The 17,527-nt window shown below is 48.0% G+C and overlaps 2 protein-coding genes across 9 annotated transcripts in view; both read right to left on the bottom strand.

Moving 5' to 3' along the window:
- Positions 1–29: 29 nt before the first annotated feature.
- Positions 30–7,590, bottom strand: LOC132770345 (zinc finger protein 135-like). Its single transcript, XM_067466158.1, has 2 exons — positions 7,514–7,590; positions 30–2,598 (listed from the first exon to the last, which is right to left on the bottom strand). Exon 2 carries the CDS (start codon positions 2,486–2,488, stop codon positions 1,016–1,018), a length of 1,473 nt encoding a protein of 490 aa, XP_067322259.1. The 5' UTR covers positions 2,489–2,598; positions 7,514–7,590; the 3' UTR covers positions 30–1,015.
- Positions 7,591–14,299: 6,709 nt separating this feature from the next.
- The window catches only part of LOC132770347 (zinc finger protein ZFP2-like), an 88,464-nt gene continuing 85,236 nt past the window's right edge, over positions 14,300–17,527 (bottom strand). For 4 of the 8 annotated variants that reach the window (XM_067466166.1, XM_067466168.1, XM_067466165.1 and 1 more), the window contains 2 exons: positions 16,273–16,393; positions 14,300–16,218 (listed from right to left, as the gene is read on the bottom strand). In XM_067466166.1, coding sequence (XP_067322267.1) covers positions 15,086–16,218; positions 16,273–16,294 — 1,155 coding nt within the window. In that variant the 5' untranslated portion in view covers positions 16,295–16,393 and the 3' untranslated portion in view covers positions 14,300–15,085. Of the gene's footprint in view, positions 16,394–17,527 lie in introns of all 8 variants that reach the window. The other 4 variants (XM_067466171.1, XM_067466172.1, XM_067466170.1 and 1 more) reach the window with 2 other exon arrangements.

Raw genomic sequence — 17,527 nt, 5'->3', positions numbered from 1 at the left:
AAGGCAGTTGGTGTAATAATAATAGGGAACCCCAAAGGCCATCTAGTCCAGCCCCCTTCTTTCTGCCAGGCAGGAAGACAGAATTGCTATTATATTATTATACATTGTTATTGTTGTTATTATTATTATTATTATTGTAAGACTCAGACAGTTGGAAGGGAACCCCAAAGGACATCCAGCCCAGCCCCCTTTCTGCCAGACAAGGAGCTACAACAATAATGGTAATAACAATGATAATAACAGTAAATAAAGCTTATGATAGGCTCTCCCATCCTTTCTGCTCCAAATAATAATACTACTACTACTAGTAGTAGTAGTCTCCTGGATTCACTGGATGGGTTTGGTGGGCACTGACCATGAGTTTTAGAGTTGTAGTTCACTTATATCCAGAGAGAACTGTGGACTCAAACAACGAGGGATCTGGACCAAATTTGATATAAATAAATACCTGATGTCCCGAAATTGGAGAACTGGTGGGGTCAGGAGGCGCTTGGACGCAGAGGGAAGAGAACCTGCTGCGGCTGCTCTCTCCCTGTGGGTGAAGAGGAGGGTGAGGACGGAGGAAAGAATGGAAGGGAGGGAAAAGAAGGAAGGAAGAGGCAGGGAGATCCTGCTGAAGGGCCGAGAGGAGGAAGAAGAGGATGAATTGCTCTTTTTGACGGAGGCTCCAGATAAGCCAGTCAGCCATTGCGGGAAAGGAGGAGGAGGCGACCCCTCAGAAATGGCCTAACGACCCCCATAGGGGTCGGGACCCCCAGGTTGAGAAACGCTGTTCTACACTTTTTTATTTCCTATATTCATACCCCCGCCCTTCATACTTATCTATTTGAGCCCAATATTTCTGGGCTTTTCTGCAAGATCACCACAAGAGATAAAATTCCCAACATGATGCTGTCATTTACATTTGTTATAGTTGCCTTTGTACATCTTAGAGAGTCTCCCTTGGCATCCATTTACTAGAATGTGAGATTCACGTGGCTGCAGATGACCCCTCCGAGTGAAACTCTTTCCACACTCAAGGGATCCCAGTGTGCGTTCTATTATGTTTTTGAAGATTTCCACTGTCAGTGAAGCTCTTTCCACACTCCAGGCATTGATAGGGTTTCTCCCCAGTGTGAGTTCGTTGGTGTCTACGCAGAACTCCACTACGAGTAAAGTTCTTTCCACACTCCAGGCATTGATAGGGTTTCTCCCCAGTATGAGTTCGTTGGTGTCTACGTAGGTCTCCACTGCCATTGAAGTTCTTTCCACACTCCAGGCATTTATAGGGTTTCTCCCCAGTGTGCAGCCTTTCATGTTGCTGCAGATAATGCTCCCAACTGAAACTCTTTCCACACTCCAGGCATTTATACGGTTTCTCCCTAGTGTGAGTTCCTTGGTGGTTATGTAGGTGTATACGCTGAGTGAAGCTCTTTCCACACTCCGGGCATTTATAGGGTTTCTCCCCAGTATGGGTTTGTTGGTGTTTACGTAGGTTTCCACTGCCAGTGAAGTTCTTTCCACACTCCAGGCATGTATAGGGCTTCTCCCCAGTGTGAGTTCGTTGGTGTCTATGTAGGTCGCCACTGCCAGTGAAGTTCTTTCCACACTCCAAGCATTTATAGGGTTTCTCCCCAGAGTGAGTTCTGTGGTGAGACTGTAGACTCGCATCCCGGGCAAAGCTCTTTCCACACTCCAGGCATTGATAGGGTTTCTCCCCAGTGTGAGTTTGTTGGTGTTTATGTAGATGTCCACTATCAGTGAAGCTCTTTCCACATTCAGGGCATGCATAGGGTTTCTCCCCAGTGTGAATCCTTTCATGTTGCTGCAGATAATGTCTCAAAGTGAAACTCTTTCCACACTCCAGGCATTCATAGGGTTTCTCCCCAGTGTGAGTTTGTTGATGTGAACGTAGATCTCCACTCCGAGTGAACCTCTTTCCACAGTCCAGGCATTTATAAGGTTTCTCCCCAGTGTGAGTTAATTGGTGTCTATGTAGGTGTGAACTCTGAGTAAAGCTCTGGCCACATTCCAGGCATGTATAAGGTTTCTCCCCAGTGTGAGTTCGTTGATGTCTACGTAGGTGTGAACTCTGAGTGAAGCTCTGCCCACATTCCAGGCATGTATAGGGTTTCTCCCCAGTGTGAGTTAATTGGTGTTTATGTAGACTTCCACTATCACTGAAGTTCTTTCCACACTCCAGACATTTATAGGGTTTCTCTGCGTTGTGAGTTCGTTTGTGGGTATGTAGGTGTGAACTCTGAGTGAAGCTCCGGCCACATTCTAGGCATGTATAGGGTTTCTCCTCAGTGTGAGTCCTTTGATGTGACTGCAGACTTTGATTGTGTTTGAAGCTCTTTCCACACTCCAGGCATTTATAGGGTTTCTCCTGCATGTTGACAGTGGTATGTATTTTTAACTGCAATATGGACACTTCTGTCTTCTTTTTCCCTTTCCGATCCAAAGTCAGTTCGACAAGATCAGCACCTCGAGAGGATGTCTTTTTCATATAGGACCCTTTTCCTCACAGCTTCTTTGGTTTCCACATTTCCCAATGTCCACCGGATGCTGCTTTGATTGTTATCACACCAGAGATATCGCCATGGAATCCTTATGTTCCTGGTCAAGAAAGAAACAGCAAAAGATTAGACATGAAGCCAAAAAACTCCCGTTCCCTCCTTTCTCTTCATAAAAGTTTGCTGCTACCAAATTTCCTGGTATTCCCAAATGATTCCTCCACTCAGCCAATAACTTTATTTAATACCCCGCCATCATCTCCCCAACGGGGACTCAGGGCAGTTTACACGAGGCCAAGCCCAATACCATATTACAATAAAATAAAAACCAAAACACAGTAACAACACAGTAGGATACATACAACATATGAAAACAAAACACAATATACAACTCTGGGCACACTCTGGATGAGATTTACAGAGGAAACCGGACAGGCGGATATTCCCAAGGCTTGGAGCAAAACTTCTTTGGTCAGGATGATTTGGGATCAATCTAGTGTGTTGGTCAGGATCACTCTCTTTTGGATCTGATCCAGGCCAACAGGGATGACCTGGTCAATGGGGTGGAAGGGTTGTTTCCCTAGGTGGGAGCGACCATTTTCTTCTAGAGCGGCGTTTCTCAACCAGGGGGGTTGCAAGGGGGGTTTCAGAGGGGTCGCCAAAGATCATCACAAAACATGTATTTCTGATGGTCGTAGGAACCCCTTCGGCAGAGAAGGATGAAGATCTCTCCGCCTGGTCTTCTCTTCCTTTTCTGGAAACAAAGGGCGAATCCTCCCACCTCGTGGACAACAAGTTAAACATGAGCCAACAATGTGATGTGGCGGCAAAAAAAGCCAATGGGATTTTGGCCCGCATCAATAGGAGCATAGTGTCTAGATCTAAGGAAGTAATGCTACCCCTCTATTCTGTTCTGGTTAGACCACATCTGGAATATTGCGTCCAATTCTGGGCGCCACAATTCAAGAGAGATATTGACAAGCTGGAATGTGTCCAGAGGAGGGCGACTAAAATGATCAAGGGTCTGGAGAACAAGCCCTATGAGGAGCGGCTTAGGGAACTGGGCATGTTTAGCCTGAAGAAGAGAAGGCTGAGAGGAGATATGATAGCTATGTATAAATATGTGAGAGGAAGCCACAGGGAGGAGGAGGGAGCAAGCTTCCTTTCTGCTTCCCTGGAGACTAGGACGCAATGGAACAATGGCTTCAAACTACAAGAGAGGAGATTCCACCTGAACATGAGGAAGAACTTCCTGACTGTGAGAGCCGTTCAGCAGTGGAACTCTCTGCCCCGGAGTGTGGTGGAGGCTCCTTCTTTGGAAGCTTTTAAGCAGAGGCTGGATGGCCATCTGCAGGGGTGATTTGAATGCAATATTCCTGCTTCTTGGCAGAATGGGGTTGGACTGGATGGCCCATGAGGTCTCTTCCAACTCTTTGATTCTATGATTCTATGAAAAGCCCTCCTCTGCTGTGATTGGCTGGACTCTCAGCCCATGAGCCCAGGTGGAGAGGGGAGAGCAGGCGTGCTCAGTGCATGGCGTGGTATGCATATGTGGGAGTGTGTGTGAGGCTGGAGGGAGCTAGGCGTCCCTCAAGAAAGGGTGAAATGCACCCACACAATGTGGCAGCGAGAGTGGCCCAGCAGCATCGGGAGGAGGTGGGCAGCAGAAGCAGCTTAGTCAATTTGTAGCATGGTTTTATTAGAAAAAAAGGCAGTCTTTCCTTTTTATTAATGCTCCCATTGGAAAATGCATAAGGGTGTGTGGGTGAACTACAACTCCCAAAATCGTAGGTCAATCCTCCCCAAACTCCACCAATATTCAAAGTTGGCCACGTTGGGTCTGTGTGTCGGGTTTGGTCTAGATCCATTGTTGTTTTGCTCCACAGCGCTCTCTGGATGTAGGTGAACTACATCTCCCCTAAATCACTGTGGATTCCTCCCAAATCCCTCCAGTATTTTCTGTTGGTCATGGGGGTTCTGTGTGGGAAGTTTGGCCCAGTTCTATCGTTGGTGGGGTTCGAGGGGCTCTTTGATTACAGGTGAACTCTAAATCCCAGCAACTACAATTCCCTAATGTCAAGGTCTGTTTTCCCAAACTCCACCAGTGTTCAAATGTGGGCATATCTGAATATTTGAACAATGGGAAAATACCTTTGATTGCATCCTAGACTTCAAGAAAGGTGACTTCAGTAAATTTAGGCAAAATCAGAGTTTGGTCCCATGGTCAGGAATACTAAAGTTGGGGACCCCTCCCCCCGCACCAAGTGCCACTCTGGGCCAGAGAGAAGGGAGAGGGGGGCAGGGGACAATTCCATCTTGTCTCCTGCATATGTCATCAGCTGGGGACCCCTCTCCCCAACACCACCTGCCACGCTGGACCAGAGTGAAGAGAGAGGGGGCCAGGGGACAGTTCCATCTTATCATGGTGGTAGCCAAACCGCTTTCATATTCTTTGTGCTTCATATATAGAGGACAAGGCATGCAATCCTAAGGCTGGGTGTCTTCCTTGCTATCTGTTGCACACCAAGGCTGTGATGGGCACCTTTGCCCCCACAAACACACTAATGTTCTTTGTATTATGCTAATAATATAATATATTGTATCTCTATCTATTGAGAAGACAGGAAAGCTTGGAGAAGACAATGATGCTGGGGAAAATTGAAGGAAAATGGAAGAGGGGCAGACCAAGGGCAAGAGGGATGGAGGGCATCCTTGAAGTGACTGGCTTAACCTTGAAAGAGCTGGGGGTAGTGATGGCCGACAGGGAGCTCTGGCGTGGGCTGGTTCATGAGGTCATGAAGAGTTGGAAACAACTGAACGAATGAACAACAACAACATGGCAGAATAAAGGGGGCTGGGCTGGGTGGCCCCTGGGGTTGCTCCTATTAGTATTGTTATTATTGCAAAGGTTGAATGGCCATCTGTTGGGGGTGCTTTGATTGTGCTTTCTCTGCATGACAGAATAAAGGGGCTGGACTGGGTGGTCCCTGGTGTTGCTCCTAGTAGTATTAATATTGTTATTTGGAAAATACCCTAAGTTTTCTTATTATATGATTATATTATTGCGAAGGTGGAATGGCCATCTGTTGGGGGTGCTTTGATTGTGCTTTCCCTACATGAAAGAATAAAGGGGGCTGGACTGAGTGGCCCCTGGGCTTGCTCCTATTAGCATTACTATTATTGCGAAGGTTGAATGGCCATCTGTCAGGCGTACTTTGATTGTGCTTTCCCTGCATGGCAGAATATTGGGGGGGGGGGGGCTGGACTGGGTGGCCCCTTGTGTTGTTCCTATTAGTATTAATATTGATGTTGTTCCTAGGAAACCACCCTGAGGTTTTTTTTTATATGATTATATTATTGCAAAGGAGGAATGGCCATCTGTTGGATGTGCTTTGATTGTGCTTTCCCTACATGACAGAATGAAGGGGCTGGACTGGGTGGTCCCTGGTGTTGCTCCTAGTAGTATTAATATTGCTACTTGCAAACCACCCTGAGTTTTCTTATTACATGATTATATTATTGCGAAGGTGGAATGGCCATCTGTTGGGGGTGCTTTGATTGTGGTTCTCCTGCATGGCAGAATAAAGAGGGCTGGACTGAGTGGCCCCTGGGGTTGCTCCTATTAGTATGACCATAATTGCAAAGGCTGAATGGCCATCTGTCAGGGGTGCTTTGATTGTGCTTTCCCCGACTGGCAGAATAAAGGGGGCTGGGATGGGTGGCCCCTGGGGGGGTGGGGGAGAGTGCCCATGCCTGACCTATAGATATCCATTAGGCCTGTCGGTTTTAGTTCGTTAATTCGTTATTTCGTAATTTATTCGTTATATTTACCATATCCGACGCGATTTCAAAACATATTTTCAAACCCGGAAGGGTTTAAAAATATCGAAACAGCAGCCCCATTTTTTTTACGAGCTTCAGCTCGTCTCGTTAATAGGATGGAGGCTGCTGTGCTGCTGGTGCCTGGGAGCCAATCCGGCGCTCCCAAGCACCCAGCAGTAAATGGGGCGGGCGGGGCGAAGGGGCGGCGCGAGCAACACGGCTGCTGCGCCCTCCTCCTCCTCCTCCTGTCACTTCCTGCAACACAGCTGGGAGGAGGAGGAGGAGGGGGGCGCAGGAGCGCGCGCGCCATCCGATCAGCTCCGGCTGCTGCGCCCTCCTCCTCCTCCTCCTCCCAGCTGTGTTGCAGGAAGTGCCGGGAGGAGGAGGAGGAGGGCGCAGCAGCCGTGTTGCTCGCGCCGCCCCTTCGCCCCGCTTACTGCTGGGTGCTTGGGAGCGCTGGATTGGCTCCCAGGCACCAGCAGCCGGAGCCGATCGGATGGCGCTCTTGCTGTGAGTTTTCAGGCTCTTTTGCTGTGAGTTTTCAGGGCTGTATGTATGACCATGTTCCAGAAGCATTCTCTCCTGACATTTTGCCCACATCTATGGCAGGCATCCTCAGAGGTCTGTTGGAAACTAGGCAAATGGAGTTTCGGTTTATCTATGGAATGTCCAGGGTGGGAGAAATGAAAGCCAAGCCATTCAATGCTAATCAAGGTGACCATTACTGCAACATTCACACTTACTAGGCCTGTTTGATCAAGAAAAAATTTGTTTCTAAAATGTTTTGTAAATATTTACGAAATTTCGTAAATAACAAAACATTTTTTTGGAAAGTTTTGTAAATATTTTAAATATCGAAACAAAAAAACACCCCAATTACAAAACGATTTTAGAAACAAATTTTTTCTTGATCAAACAGGCCTAATATCCATCTCTGATGCACAAGTTGCCCTATGACACACAAGCCTTTCTCGGGGCTTCATGAGCACACTTGGCAGGGAGGGAGGGGGGAGGGGGGCGGAGGCGCGGTGCATGCTGGGAGGGAGGGAGGGAGGACGGAGGGCGGGCGGGGCTTGGCTGCCTTTTGAGGCCTTTTTTTCCCTCCTCCATGGACGCCCCTCCCCCCCGCCTCCTTCCAGGAAAATGTCATAATCACAATCCTAACACTAATAATAGTAATAATAAGAACCCTCTACCTGTCCGCCTCTCCCTCCCTGTCCGTGGCGCCAGAGGAAGCTCTGTCTTCACCGCCTCACCCCGGGAAAAATGGCGGACGGATGGAAGGAGAAGCTCACCCGAGAAGAAGCCCGCCCCCTCCTCCTCCTTCGACGTCCCATTGGCCGAGCCCCTCAAGCCCCGCCCCCCTAAGCCCTCATTGGTGCGTGCAGCCTTGATTGGCGGATTCAGCGAGAAATGGAGGAAAGGAAGCCGAGAGGGAGGAGGAAGGCCCTGGCCACGCCCCTCTTCCCAGAAGCCTCCTCCTCCACCCACACAACAACCCTGCCAGGTAGGCCAGGCCCAGAATGGAGAGCCCTGGCCCTCCCCCACACACACAACAACCCTGCCAAGCAGGACGGGCCTAAAAGTGAGAGTCTTGGCCCTTCTCCACTCACACAACAACCCTGCCAGGTAGGCCAGGCCCAAAATTAAGAGCCTTGGCCCTTCTTCACCCATACAACGACCTTGCCAAGTAGACCAGGCCCAGAAATAAGTCTTGGTCCTTCTCCACCCATACAACAACCCTGCCAGGTAGGCTAGGCCCAGAATGGAGAGCCCTGGCCCTCCTCCACACACACAACAACCCTGCCAAGCAGGACGGGCCTAAAAGTGAGAGTCGTGGTCCTTCTCCACCCACACAACAACCCTGCCAGGTAGGCCAGGCCCAGAATGGAGAGCCCTGGCCCTCCCCCACACACACAACAACCCTGCCAGGCAGGCCATGCCCAGAAATAAGTGTTGGTCCTTCTGCAACCATGGAACGGCCCTCTCAGGCAGGCAGGCAGGAGCAGAACTGGGACCCTTGGCCCTTCTCCACACACACAACAACCCTGCCAAGCAGGCCGGGCCTAAAAGTGAGAGTCGTGGTCCTTCTCCATCCATACCACAACTCTTCCAAGTAGGTCTGGCCCAAAATTAAGACCCTTTGTCCTTGTCCATCATACAACGACCTTGCCAAGTAGACCGGGCCCAGAAATAAGCCTTAGTGTTTCTCCACCCAGGCAATGACCCTGTCAGGTAGGCCAGGACCAGAACTGAGACTCTTTCCCCTTCTCCATCCATGCGACAACCCTGCCAGGTAGGCCAGCCCCAGAATTAAGAGTCATTATTATTATTATTATTATTATTATTAAGCTTTATTTGCACCCGGCCACTGTCTCCTCTCAGAGACTTGGGACAACTGTTCCAGCATAGGAAGGTGATTCAGAACATGTCTTGGTGAAGGCTTTCATGGCTGGAATCACTGGGCTGTTGTAGGTTTCTCGGGCTATATGGCCAAGTTCTAGAAGCATTCTCTCCTGATGTTTTGCCTGCATCTATGGCAAGCATCCTCACTACCGATGAGGATGCTTGCCATAGCTGCAGGCGAAATGTCAGGAGAGAATGCTTCTAGAACATAGCCTGATGGCCCAAAAAACTTACACCAACCCAGTTCTTCATAACAGTTGTCACTGTCCACAAGAGAGAGGTTCCTCCGGTCTCACTCTCTTGGGAGCCGCCAATAAATAAGAGGGGTTGAAAGGGGAGGAAGGAAGTCGGGAAACATCTGGGCTGATATTATAATATTATATGTACATGTTTGTAATTGTATTTATGGTATACAATTAATGTAATGCAATATACTACTACTACTACTACTACTATGTTATAATTATATATATTATATTAAATGTACTATTACTAATAATATTACAGAATAATGTTATAGTACAATGTAATATATAATATTAATATTGTGCTATGATAATATTATATCTTGTATTTACTTTCTACTTGTAAGCCACTCTGAGTGGCCTGTGGGCTGAGAAAGGCGGGATGGAGATCCAATCAATCAATGAACAATGATAGGAGGACAAGAGAGGTGTCTCTCTGGATCAGCTGGGAATCTCTGGGGAAGGCGCTCTGCCCTCTTCCTGGCCTTCTCTGGGGTTTCAGTGGGCAAGAGCCTTGACACTTCACCCGTACAACAACCCCGCCAGGCAGGCCAGGCCCAGAATTAAGAGTTTTGAAACCCCCCCCCCCCCAAATTATTTGTGGCTAACCAAAAGTGAGTCACTTTCTCTCAACCTCAGAGGAAGGCCAGGGCTGCCCCCTATGAAACATCCTTGCAGAGAAAACCCCCCTGAGAGAGGTGCACCTGAGGGTTACGATGCCATGACTTGGAAGGGACCCTGAAGGCCATCCACAATGGCAGCCCTCGAGTCTCTGATCCAATGGGAGAGGTAGTCTTTTGGACCACAATCCCCATCAAGGCTGGAAGGCCATCAACGAAGGGGGATTGGGAGAGAAACAGGGATGCTTGACGGGCAGCTGGAAACGTGATCCAGCAGCAGAGGGTGAAGGGTGGGCCTTGGAGGAGGTGGGGGGGGGGTCCTCCCTGAAGGCAGAAACGGGCTGGGTTGGTGGGCCCTGGGGGTGCCGTGGAACAGGGGCCTCCTGCGATGGCACCCCTTCCCATGGTCCCAGGGGAGCGTCCCAAGACCAGTTGTGGTGGCCCTGCCCTCCTCACAGCACAGAAGAGCAACCGGGAGCCCGGAGGATTTGAGAGGGAGGAAGGGCCTTCCCCATATTTGGGGTCAGGCAGAGCACTCTCTCCCCTCCCCCTCCTCCGATCTCTAGTCTCTGAGGCAATGAGGATCTTGGCCCTTCGAGCTCCCTTTGCAGCCTCCGAATGAAGCCAAGGGCAAAGGCGGAAGTGGGAGGAGGGCCGAGACGGATGCTGGGACCTTTGAAAAGGTCCATGGGGCTGCCCCTCTGGAAACGGGGGCCCTTGGAGGAGGGGCCCTTTTTCCACCAGAGAAGGAATGACGTCCCATGTATCTCCCAGGACATTGGGGGGGGGGGGGGTTAGGGTACACACACACGCACACGCACACAGAGGAAACGTTTCAATGAGGATGAGCATGTGACACAATTCATAAGTGAGAAGACAAGGCTGAAGGCGTTAAATTATTGCTTTCCTGTATTTGGTGTTTTTATGTTGACAGTGTATGGCTTGTTTCTTTGTATATTTGTTTACTGTATAATTAATAAAAATGATGTTTTTTAAAATGACAAAAGGCCAGTGGAGGCAAGTTTTACCTCAGGAAAAAACTCTTCTTCAGGAAAAGCTTTCAGACAACGTGGCCTGTCCAGAGGAATTGATGGCAGAGGACCATCGCTTCAGTGCTGGTGGTCTTGGCTTCTTCCAGCACGTTGACATTTCAACGCCTGTCTTCTTCCCAAAAGATTTGCAGGATTTTCCAGAGGCAGCGCTGATGGAATCATTCCAGGAGTTGAGTGTGACATCTGTAGACAGTCCACGTTCACAGGTGTATAACAGGGTTGAGAGGACAATAGCTTTATCAACAAGCCCCTTGGTCTCCCTACGGATGTCCCGGTCCAAAACACTCTCTGCTTCATTCGGAAAAATGCTGCACTCACAGAGCTCAGGCGGTGTTGAATTTCAGTGTCAGTGTTGACTTTGGTGGAGAAGTATCTCCCAAATACTCCACTTTGGCAGAAAAAATGAAATGCAAAGATACAGAATGGGGGACGCCTGGCTCGAGAGCAGTACGTGTGAAAAAGATCTTGGAGTCCTCGTGGACAACAAGTTAAACATGAGCCAGGAATGTGATGTGGCGGCAAAAAAAGCCAATGGGATTTTGGTCTGCATCAAGAGGAGCCTAGTGTCTAGATCTAGGGAAGTAATGCTACCCCTCTATTCTGCTTTGGTTAGACCACATCTGGAATACTGTGTCCAATTCTGGGCACCACAATTCAAGAGAGATATTGACAAGCTGGAATGTGTCCAGAGGAGGGCAACTAAAATGATCAAGGGTCTGGAGAACAAGCCCTATGAGGAGCGGCTTAGGGAACTGGGCATGTTTAGCCTGAAGAAGAGAAGGCTGAGAGGAGATATGATGTCCATGTATAAATATGTGAGAGGAAGTCACAGGGAGGAGGAGGGAGCAAGCTTGTTTTCTGCTTCTTTGGAGACTAGGACGCAATGGAACCATGGCTTCAAACTACAAGAGAGGAGATTCCATCTGAACATGAGGAAGAACTTCCTGACTGTGAGAGCCGTTCAGCAGTGGAACTCTCTGCCCCGGAGTGTGGTGGAGGCTCCTTCTTTGGAAGCTTTTAAGCAGAGGCTGGATGGCCATCTGTCAGGGGTGATTTGAATGCAATATTCCTACTTCTTGGCAGGGGGTTGGACTGGATGGCCCATGAGGTCTCTTCCAACTCTTTGATTCTATGATTCTAATGTTACACTGTTGCCATCTTGTCATCACGGAGGAGCCTCAGGATGTTCACACATTTGTCAGGGTGTCTGATGTTTTGGAGGATGGTCCAGAGAGCGCTGCGATTCACTGTGTCGAATGCCTTTGCAAGGTTAATGAATGCCATGCAGAGAGGTTGGTTTTGCTCCCTGCATGTTTCTTGGAGCTGTCATGCAGTGAAGACCATGTCCACGGTTCCTCTGGAGGGGCGGCAGCCGTTCTGGGATTCTGGGAGGGTGTCTCCTGAGAGGGGCAGAAGGCGGTTTGCAAGGATTCTTGTGAGGATTTTCCCAGCGGAGGTTAGAAGGGAGAGACCTCAATAGTCTCCGCAGTCTGTTCTTTCCCCCTTTTCGAAGAGGGCAATGATGGAGGCATCCTCAAAGTCTGTTGGGATATCCTCGGTCACCCCCACTTTTCCACTGAGCTGGTGGCTACACCTTCTTCTGGAAGGGACAGCCTGAAGAACGAAGAATACACAGAGTGGGCTTTGCTATCAGAAATGACCTGGTGAAGCACCTGTCCGAAGCATCCACTGGCATTGACTCTCAACTCTCTGAAACGTTTGACTGTCAACTGGACACCATCCTATCAGAGAGAGCTAAGGGAGGCAAAACCATCCTCCTGGGGGGGGGGGGGGGGTTTAACACGAGAGTCGGACCAGAATTAGACCTAATATGGACTCTGAACCCTGAGCATGAGACTGTTTTATTATTTTATTATGTACTGATGTTTTTAATTAATTGTTGAATTGTTTGTATTTGTATTGCTTGTGTATTGTCTTGGGCATCTAATTGTGCCCCCATTGTAAACCGCCCTAAGTCCCCTCCCCCCCCCCCCCGGGGTGAGAAGGGCGGGGTATAAGTAAATGAAATAAATAAATAAATAAATAACCCGAACCTCCGCTGGGAAAATCCTCGCAGGAATCCTTGCAAAGGCCTTCTCCCCCTCTCAGAAGACCCCCTCCCAGAATCCCAGAATGGCTTCCGCCCCTCCAGAGGAACCGTGGACATGGTCTTCACTGCACAACAGCTCCAAGAAACATGCAGGGAGCAAAACCAACCTCTGTGCATGGTATTCATTGACCTCGCAAAGGCATTCGACACAGTGAATGGCAGCGCTCTCTGGACCATCCTCCAAAGAATCAGACACCCTGACAGATGTGTGAACATCCTGCGGCTCCTCTGTGATGACATGATGGCAACAGTCTTGGACAGCAGTGATTCCCAAAGTGACCCATTTAAGGTGGAATCAGGCGTCCAACAGGAATGATGTGTTATTGCCCCAACTCTATTCTCCATCTTCATCGCTATGATACTTCATCTTGTTGACGGGAAGCTTCCCACCGGAGTGGAAAACATCTATCAGACCGATGGCAAGCTGTTTTAACATCAGCAGACTGAAAGCCAAAACCAAGGTCACAACGTCTGCTATAGAACTCCAATATGACAATGACCTACAAGCCACTCTAAACACCTTTGCAGAAGTATATAAGAGAAACTCGGCCTGTCATTGAACATCGAGAAAACCAAAGTGGTCTTCCAACAGTCACCAGTTAATCCCTCTCCAATGCTGGAAATACAGCTTAACAATGTAACATTAGAAAATGTTGACAATTTCCGCGAGCTTGGCAGCCTCCTCCACAGAAGTCAACATTGATACCAAAGTACAACACCGCCTGAGCTCTGCGAGTGCAACAATTTTCCGAATGAAGCAGTGAGTGTTTGAAGACCAGGACATCCACACAGAGACCAAGGTGCTTGTTTATAATGCTATTGTCCTCCCAACCCTGCTATACACTTGTGAAACGTGGTCTGTCTATAGACGTCACACTCCTGAAACGATGCCATCAGCACTGCCTCCGAAAAATCCTGCAAATCTCTTGGGAAGACAGATGGACAAACGTTAGCGTGCTGGAAGAAGCAAAGACCACCAGCATTGAAGCGATGCTCCTACATCATCAACTCCACTGAACTGGCCACATTGTCTGAATGCCCAATCACCATCTCCCAAAGCAGTTACAATACTCCCAAGTCAAGGACAGAACATGGAATGGTGGTGGACAGGAAAAGAGATTTAAAGTTGGTCTTAAAGCTAACCTTAAAAACTCTGGAATAGACATGGAGAACTGGGAAGACCTGTCCCTTGAGTGCTCTAGCTAGAGGTCAGCTGTGACCAACAGTGATCAATTTTCAAAAACTTTTTTTGCTCTTAGATATACAAGTTATATAGTTTATACAAATGTATTATCTCATAACACTTTTAGTTCACACATTCTATTGCAGGTTTTGGGTATCATTTTCTTGTAGAATTAAAGTTAATTTGTCATTTCAGCCATTTAAAAAAATTGTAATTCATTCCTCTGGTGTTGGTGTTCTTTGTTTTATCCATAATTTTGAATATTCAATTCTCGCTGCTGTAGTCATGTACTGGAAGATTCTTTACGTGACTACAGAATCTTGTCTAAAATTGCTTGTCTAAAATTCCCAATAAAAAAGGTTCTGGTTTCAGTATTACTTAGGGCTTTATTATATTGTTTTCAATATTGGTGTGCACGTTTATCTAGAAGGCTTTAGCCTTTGGGCAAGTTCACCACATATGATAAAAGGTTCCAGTCATTTATTTACATCTCCAGCATAAATTGTATTATTTAATTTATCTTTGAGGGTTTTTCTGGAGTTCTGTAGCATCTGTGCATCATTTTGTAAAAAAATAGTAACTTCTTGTAAATTGGAATCTATTCTTCCAAAGTTTCTCCCATTCCTCTACACTTATTTCCTATATTTATACCCCCGCCCTTCTCCCCGCCCCTGGCATCCATTTACTTGAATGTGAGTTTCACGTGGCTGCAGATGACCCCTCCGAGTGAAACTCTTTCCACACTCAAGGCATCCCAGTGTGCGTTCTATTATGTCTTTGAAGATTTCCACTGTCAGTGAAGCTCTTTCCACACACCAGACATTGATAGAGTTTCTCCCCAGTGTGGGGCCCCCGGTGGCACAGTGGGTTAAAGCACTGAGCTGCTGAGCATGTTGACCAAAAGGTCACAGGTTCGATTCCAGGGAGCGGCGTGAGCTTCCGCTGTCAGCCCTAGCTTCTGCCAACCTAGCTGTTTGAAAACATTCAAATGTGAGTAGATCAATAGGTACCGCTCCGGCGGGAAGGTAACGGTGCTCCATGCGGTCATGCTGGCCACATGACCTTGGAGGTGTCTATGGACAACGCTGGCTCTTTGGCTTAGAAATGGAGATGAGCACCACAGCCCAGAGTCAGACATGACTGGTCTTAATGTCAGGGGACAACCTTTACCTTTATCCCAGTGTGAACCCTTTCATGTCGCTGCAGAGAATGCTCCCAACTGAAACTCTTTCCACACTCCAGGCATTCATAGGGTTTTTCCCCAGTGTGAGTTTTTTGATGTGAATGTAGATGTCCACTCTGGGTGAAGTTCTTTCCACATTCCAGACATTTATAGGGTTTCTCCCCAGTGTGAGTTCGTTGGTGGATATGTAGACTTCCACTATCAGTGAAGCTCTTTCCACACTCCAGGCATTCATAGGGTTTCTCACCAGTGTGAATCCTTTCATGTCGCTGCAGATGACATCTCAAAATGAATCTCTTTCCACACAACAGGCATTCATAGGGTTTCTCCCCAGTGTGAGTTTGTTGGTGTTTATGTAAATTTCCACTATCAGTGAAGCTTTTTCCACACTCCAGGCATTTATAGGGTTTCTCACCGGTGTGAGTTCGTTTGTGGGTATGTAGGTGTGAATTCTGAGTGAAGCTCTGGCCACACTCCAGGCATGTATAGGGTTTCTCCCCAGTGTGAGTCCTTTGATGTAAATGTAAACTTCCACTGTCAGCGAAGCTCTTTCCACATTCTATACATGTACAAGATTTCTCCACATTGTGTGTTTGTTGATGTCTACGTAGGTGTGAACTCTGAGTGAAGTTCTGTCCACAATCCAGGCATTCATAGGGTCTCTCCCCAGTGTGAGTTCGTTGATGTGAACGCAGATATCCACTCTGAGTGAAGTTCTTTCCACACTCCAGGCATGTATAGGGTTTCTCCTCAGTGTGAATCCTTATATGTTGCTGCAGATGATGTCTCAAAGTAAAACTCTTTCCACACTCCAGGCATTGATAGGGTTTCGCCCCAGTGTGAGTCCTTTCATGTCGCTGCAGCTGGTCCCTCCGAGTGAAGCTCTGTCCACATTCTAGGCATGTATAGGGTTTCTCCCCAGTGTGAGTCCTTTGATGTGACTGCAGTCTTTGATTGTGTTTGAAGCTCTTTCCACACTCCAGGCATTTATAGGGTTTCTCCTGCATGTTGACAGTGTTATGTATTTTTAACTGCAATATGGACATTTCTGTCTTCTTTTTCCCTTTCTTTTTCCCCAAAGTCCGTTCAGCAAGATCAGCACCTTATTTATTTATTTACTTTATTTGTATACCGCTCTTCTCAGCCCTTAGGCGACCTTGAGAGGATGTCTTTTTCATACAGGACCCTTTTCCTTACAGCTTCTTTGGTTTCCACATTTCCCAATGTCCACTGGATACTGCTTTGATTGTTATCACACCAGAGATATCGCCATGTTCCTGGTCAAGAAAGAAAGCGAAAAATTAGTCATGAAGCCAAAAAACTCAGTTCCCTCCTTTCTCTTCACAAAATTTTGCTGCTACCAAATTTCCTGGTCTTCCCAAACGAATCCTCCACTCAGCCATGAATCTGATCTGGATACTTCAGATTCAGATTTAAACATATTGAGGTATTCACAACATTCGTCTCTGCTGAACCAATTCCCTCTCTGCCCTTTCCCTCCCTCCATTGTGCCCAGGATGGGATGCCAAGACAGGAAAGCCTCCCTCCCTCCCTCCCTCCCTCCCTCCCTCCCTCCCTCCCTCCCTCCCTCCCTCCCTCCCTCCCTCCCTCCTTCCTTCCTTCCTTCCTTCCTTCCTTCCTTCCCAGCTTGTTCTCCTCAGCCCAGTCATCCCTCTTCTCCTTTGCTTCTGTCCAGGGGACATTTCCCAACAGCTCAAGGATCTAGACAAACAGGGCATTTCCATATAGGGAGGGAGAAACCTTTGCAGGAATTCAAAGGAATGAAAGAAAAGGAAAGGAAAGCATAGAAAAGATAAGGATGCTGGGGGAAAAGGATGGAAAAAGGAAGAGGGGCCGACCAAGGGCAAGAGGGATGGATGGCATCCTTGAAGTGACTGGAATGACCTTGAAGGAGCTGGGGGTGGTGACGACCGACAGGGAGCTATGGCGTGGAGTGGTTCATAAAGTCACGAAGAGTCGGAAATGACTGAACGAATGAACAACAAGCAACAAACCTTGTTTGAAGTGTGTTTTTTCATGAGAATGAAACGTTACAGGGATGATGGTGTGCTCCCTGAATCGCTACCAGAGAATTTCCATGATTTGGAGCTTGAGAACAGCTCGGCATCTGGCCCAGCTGCAGAAATTAATGGTAGGTTATATACCTGTGACCATCTTTCTTCGAGTGGTGCTCTGTGAATTCACACATGTGGAGTGTCTGCGCCTGCGCAGGCACCAACGGAAACGTTCCTAGTTTAAACTTTTCCCCGGCAGGGCATAAAAGGTGCCCCGCGCGCACATTCAGCAGTTCCTACGCCGCAAGGTAGCGAGAAAGGCGGAGGATTTTTAGAGGTGAGGCTGGGCGGGATTGTGTGGATTCACAGAGCCCCACTCGAAGAAAGATGGTCACA

Source organism: Anolis sagrei, chromosome 3 (genome assembly GCF_037176765.1).
Source record: "Anolis sagrei isolate rAnoSag1 chromosome 3, rAnoSag1.mat, whole genome shotgun sequence".
NCBI classification, from domain to species: Eukaryota; Metazoa; Chordata; class Lepidosauria; order Squamata; family Dactyloidae; genus Anolis; species Anolis sagrei.
Note: the sequence above shows the minus strand (reverse complement) of the source record. Positions and strands in the feature narration are given on the sequence as shown.

Coding starts and splice junctions, on each gene's coding strand:
- LOC132770345 (XM_067466158.1), bottom strand. CDS start 2,488: ATGAAAAAGACATCCTCTCGAGGTGCTGATCTTGTCGAACTGACTTTG.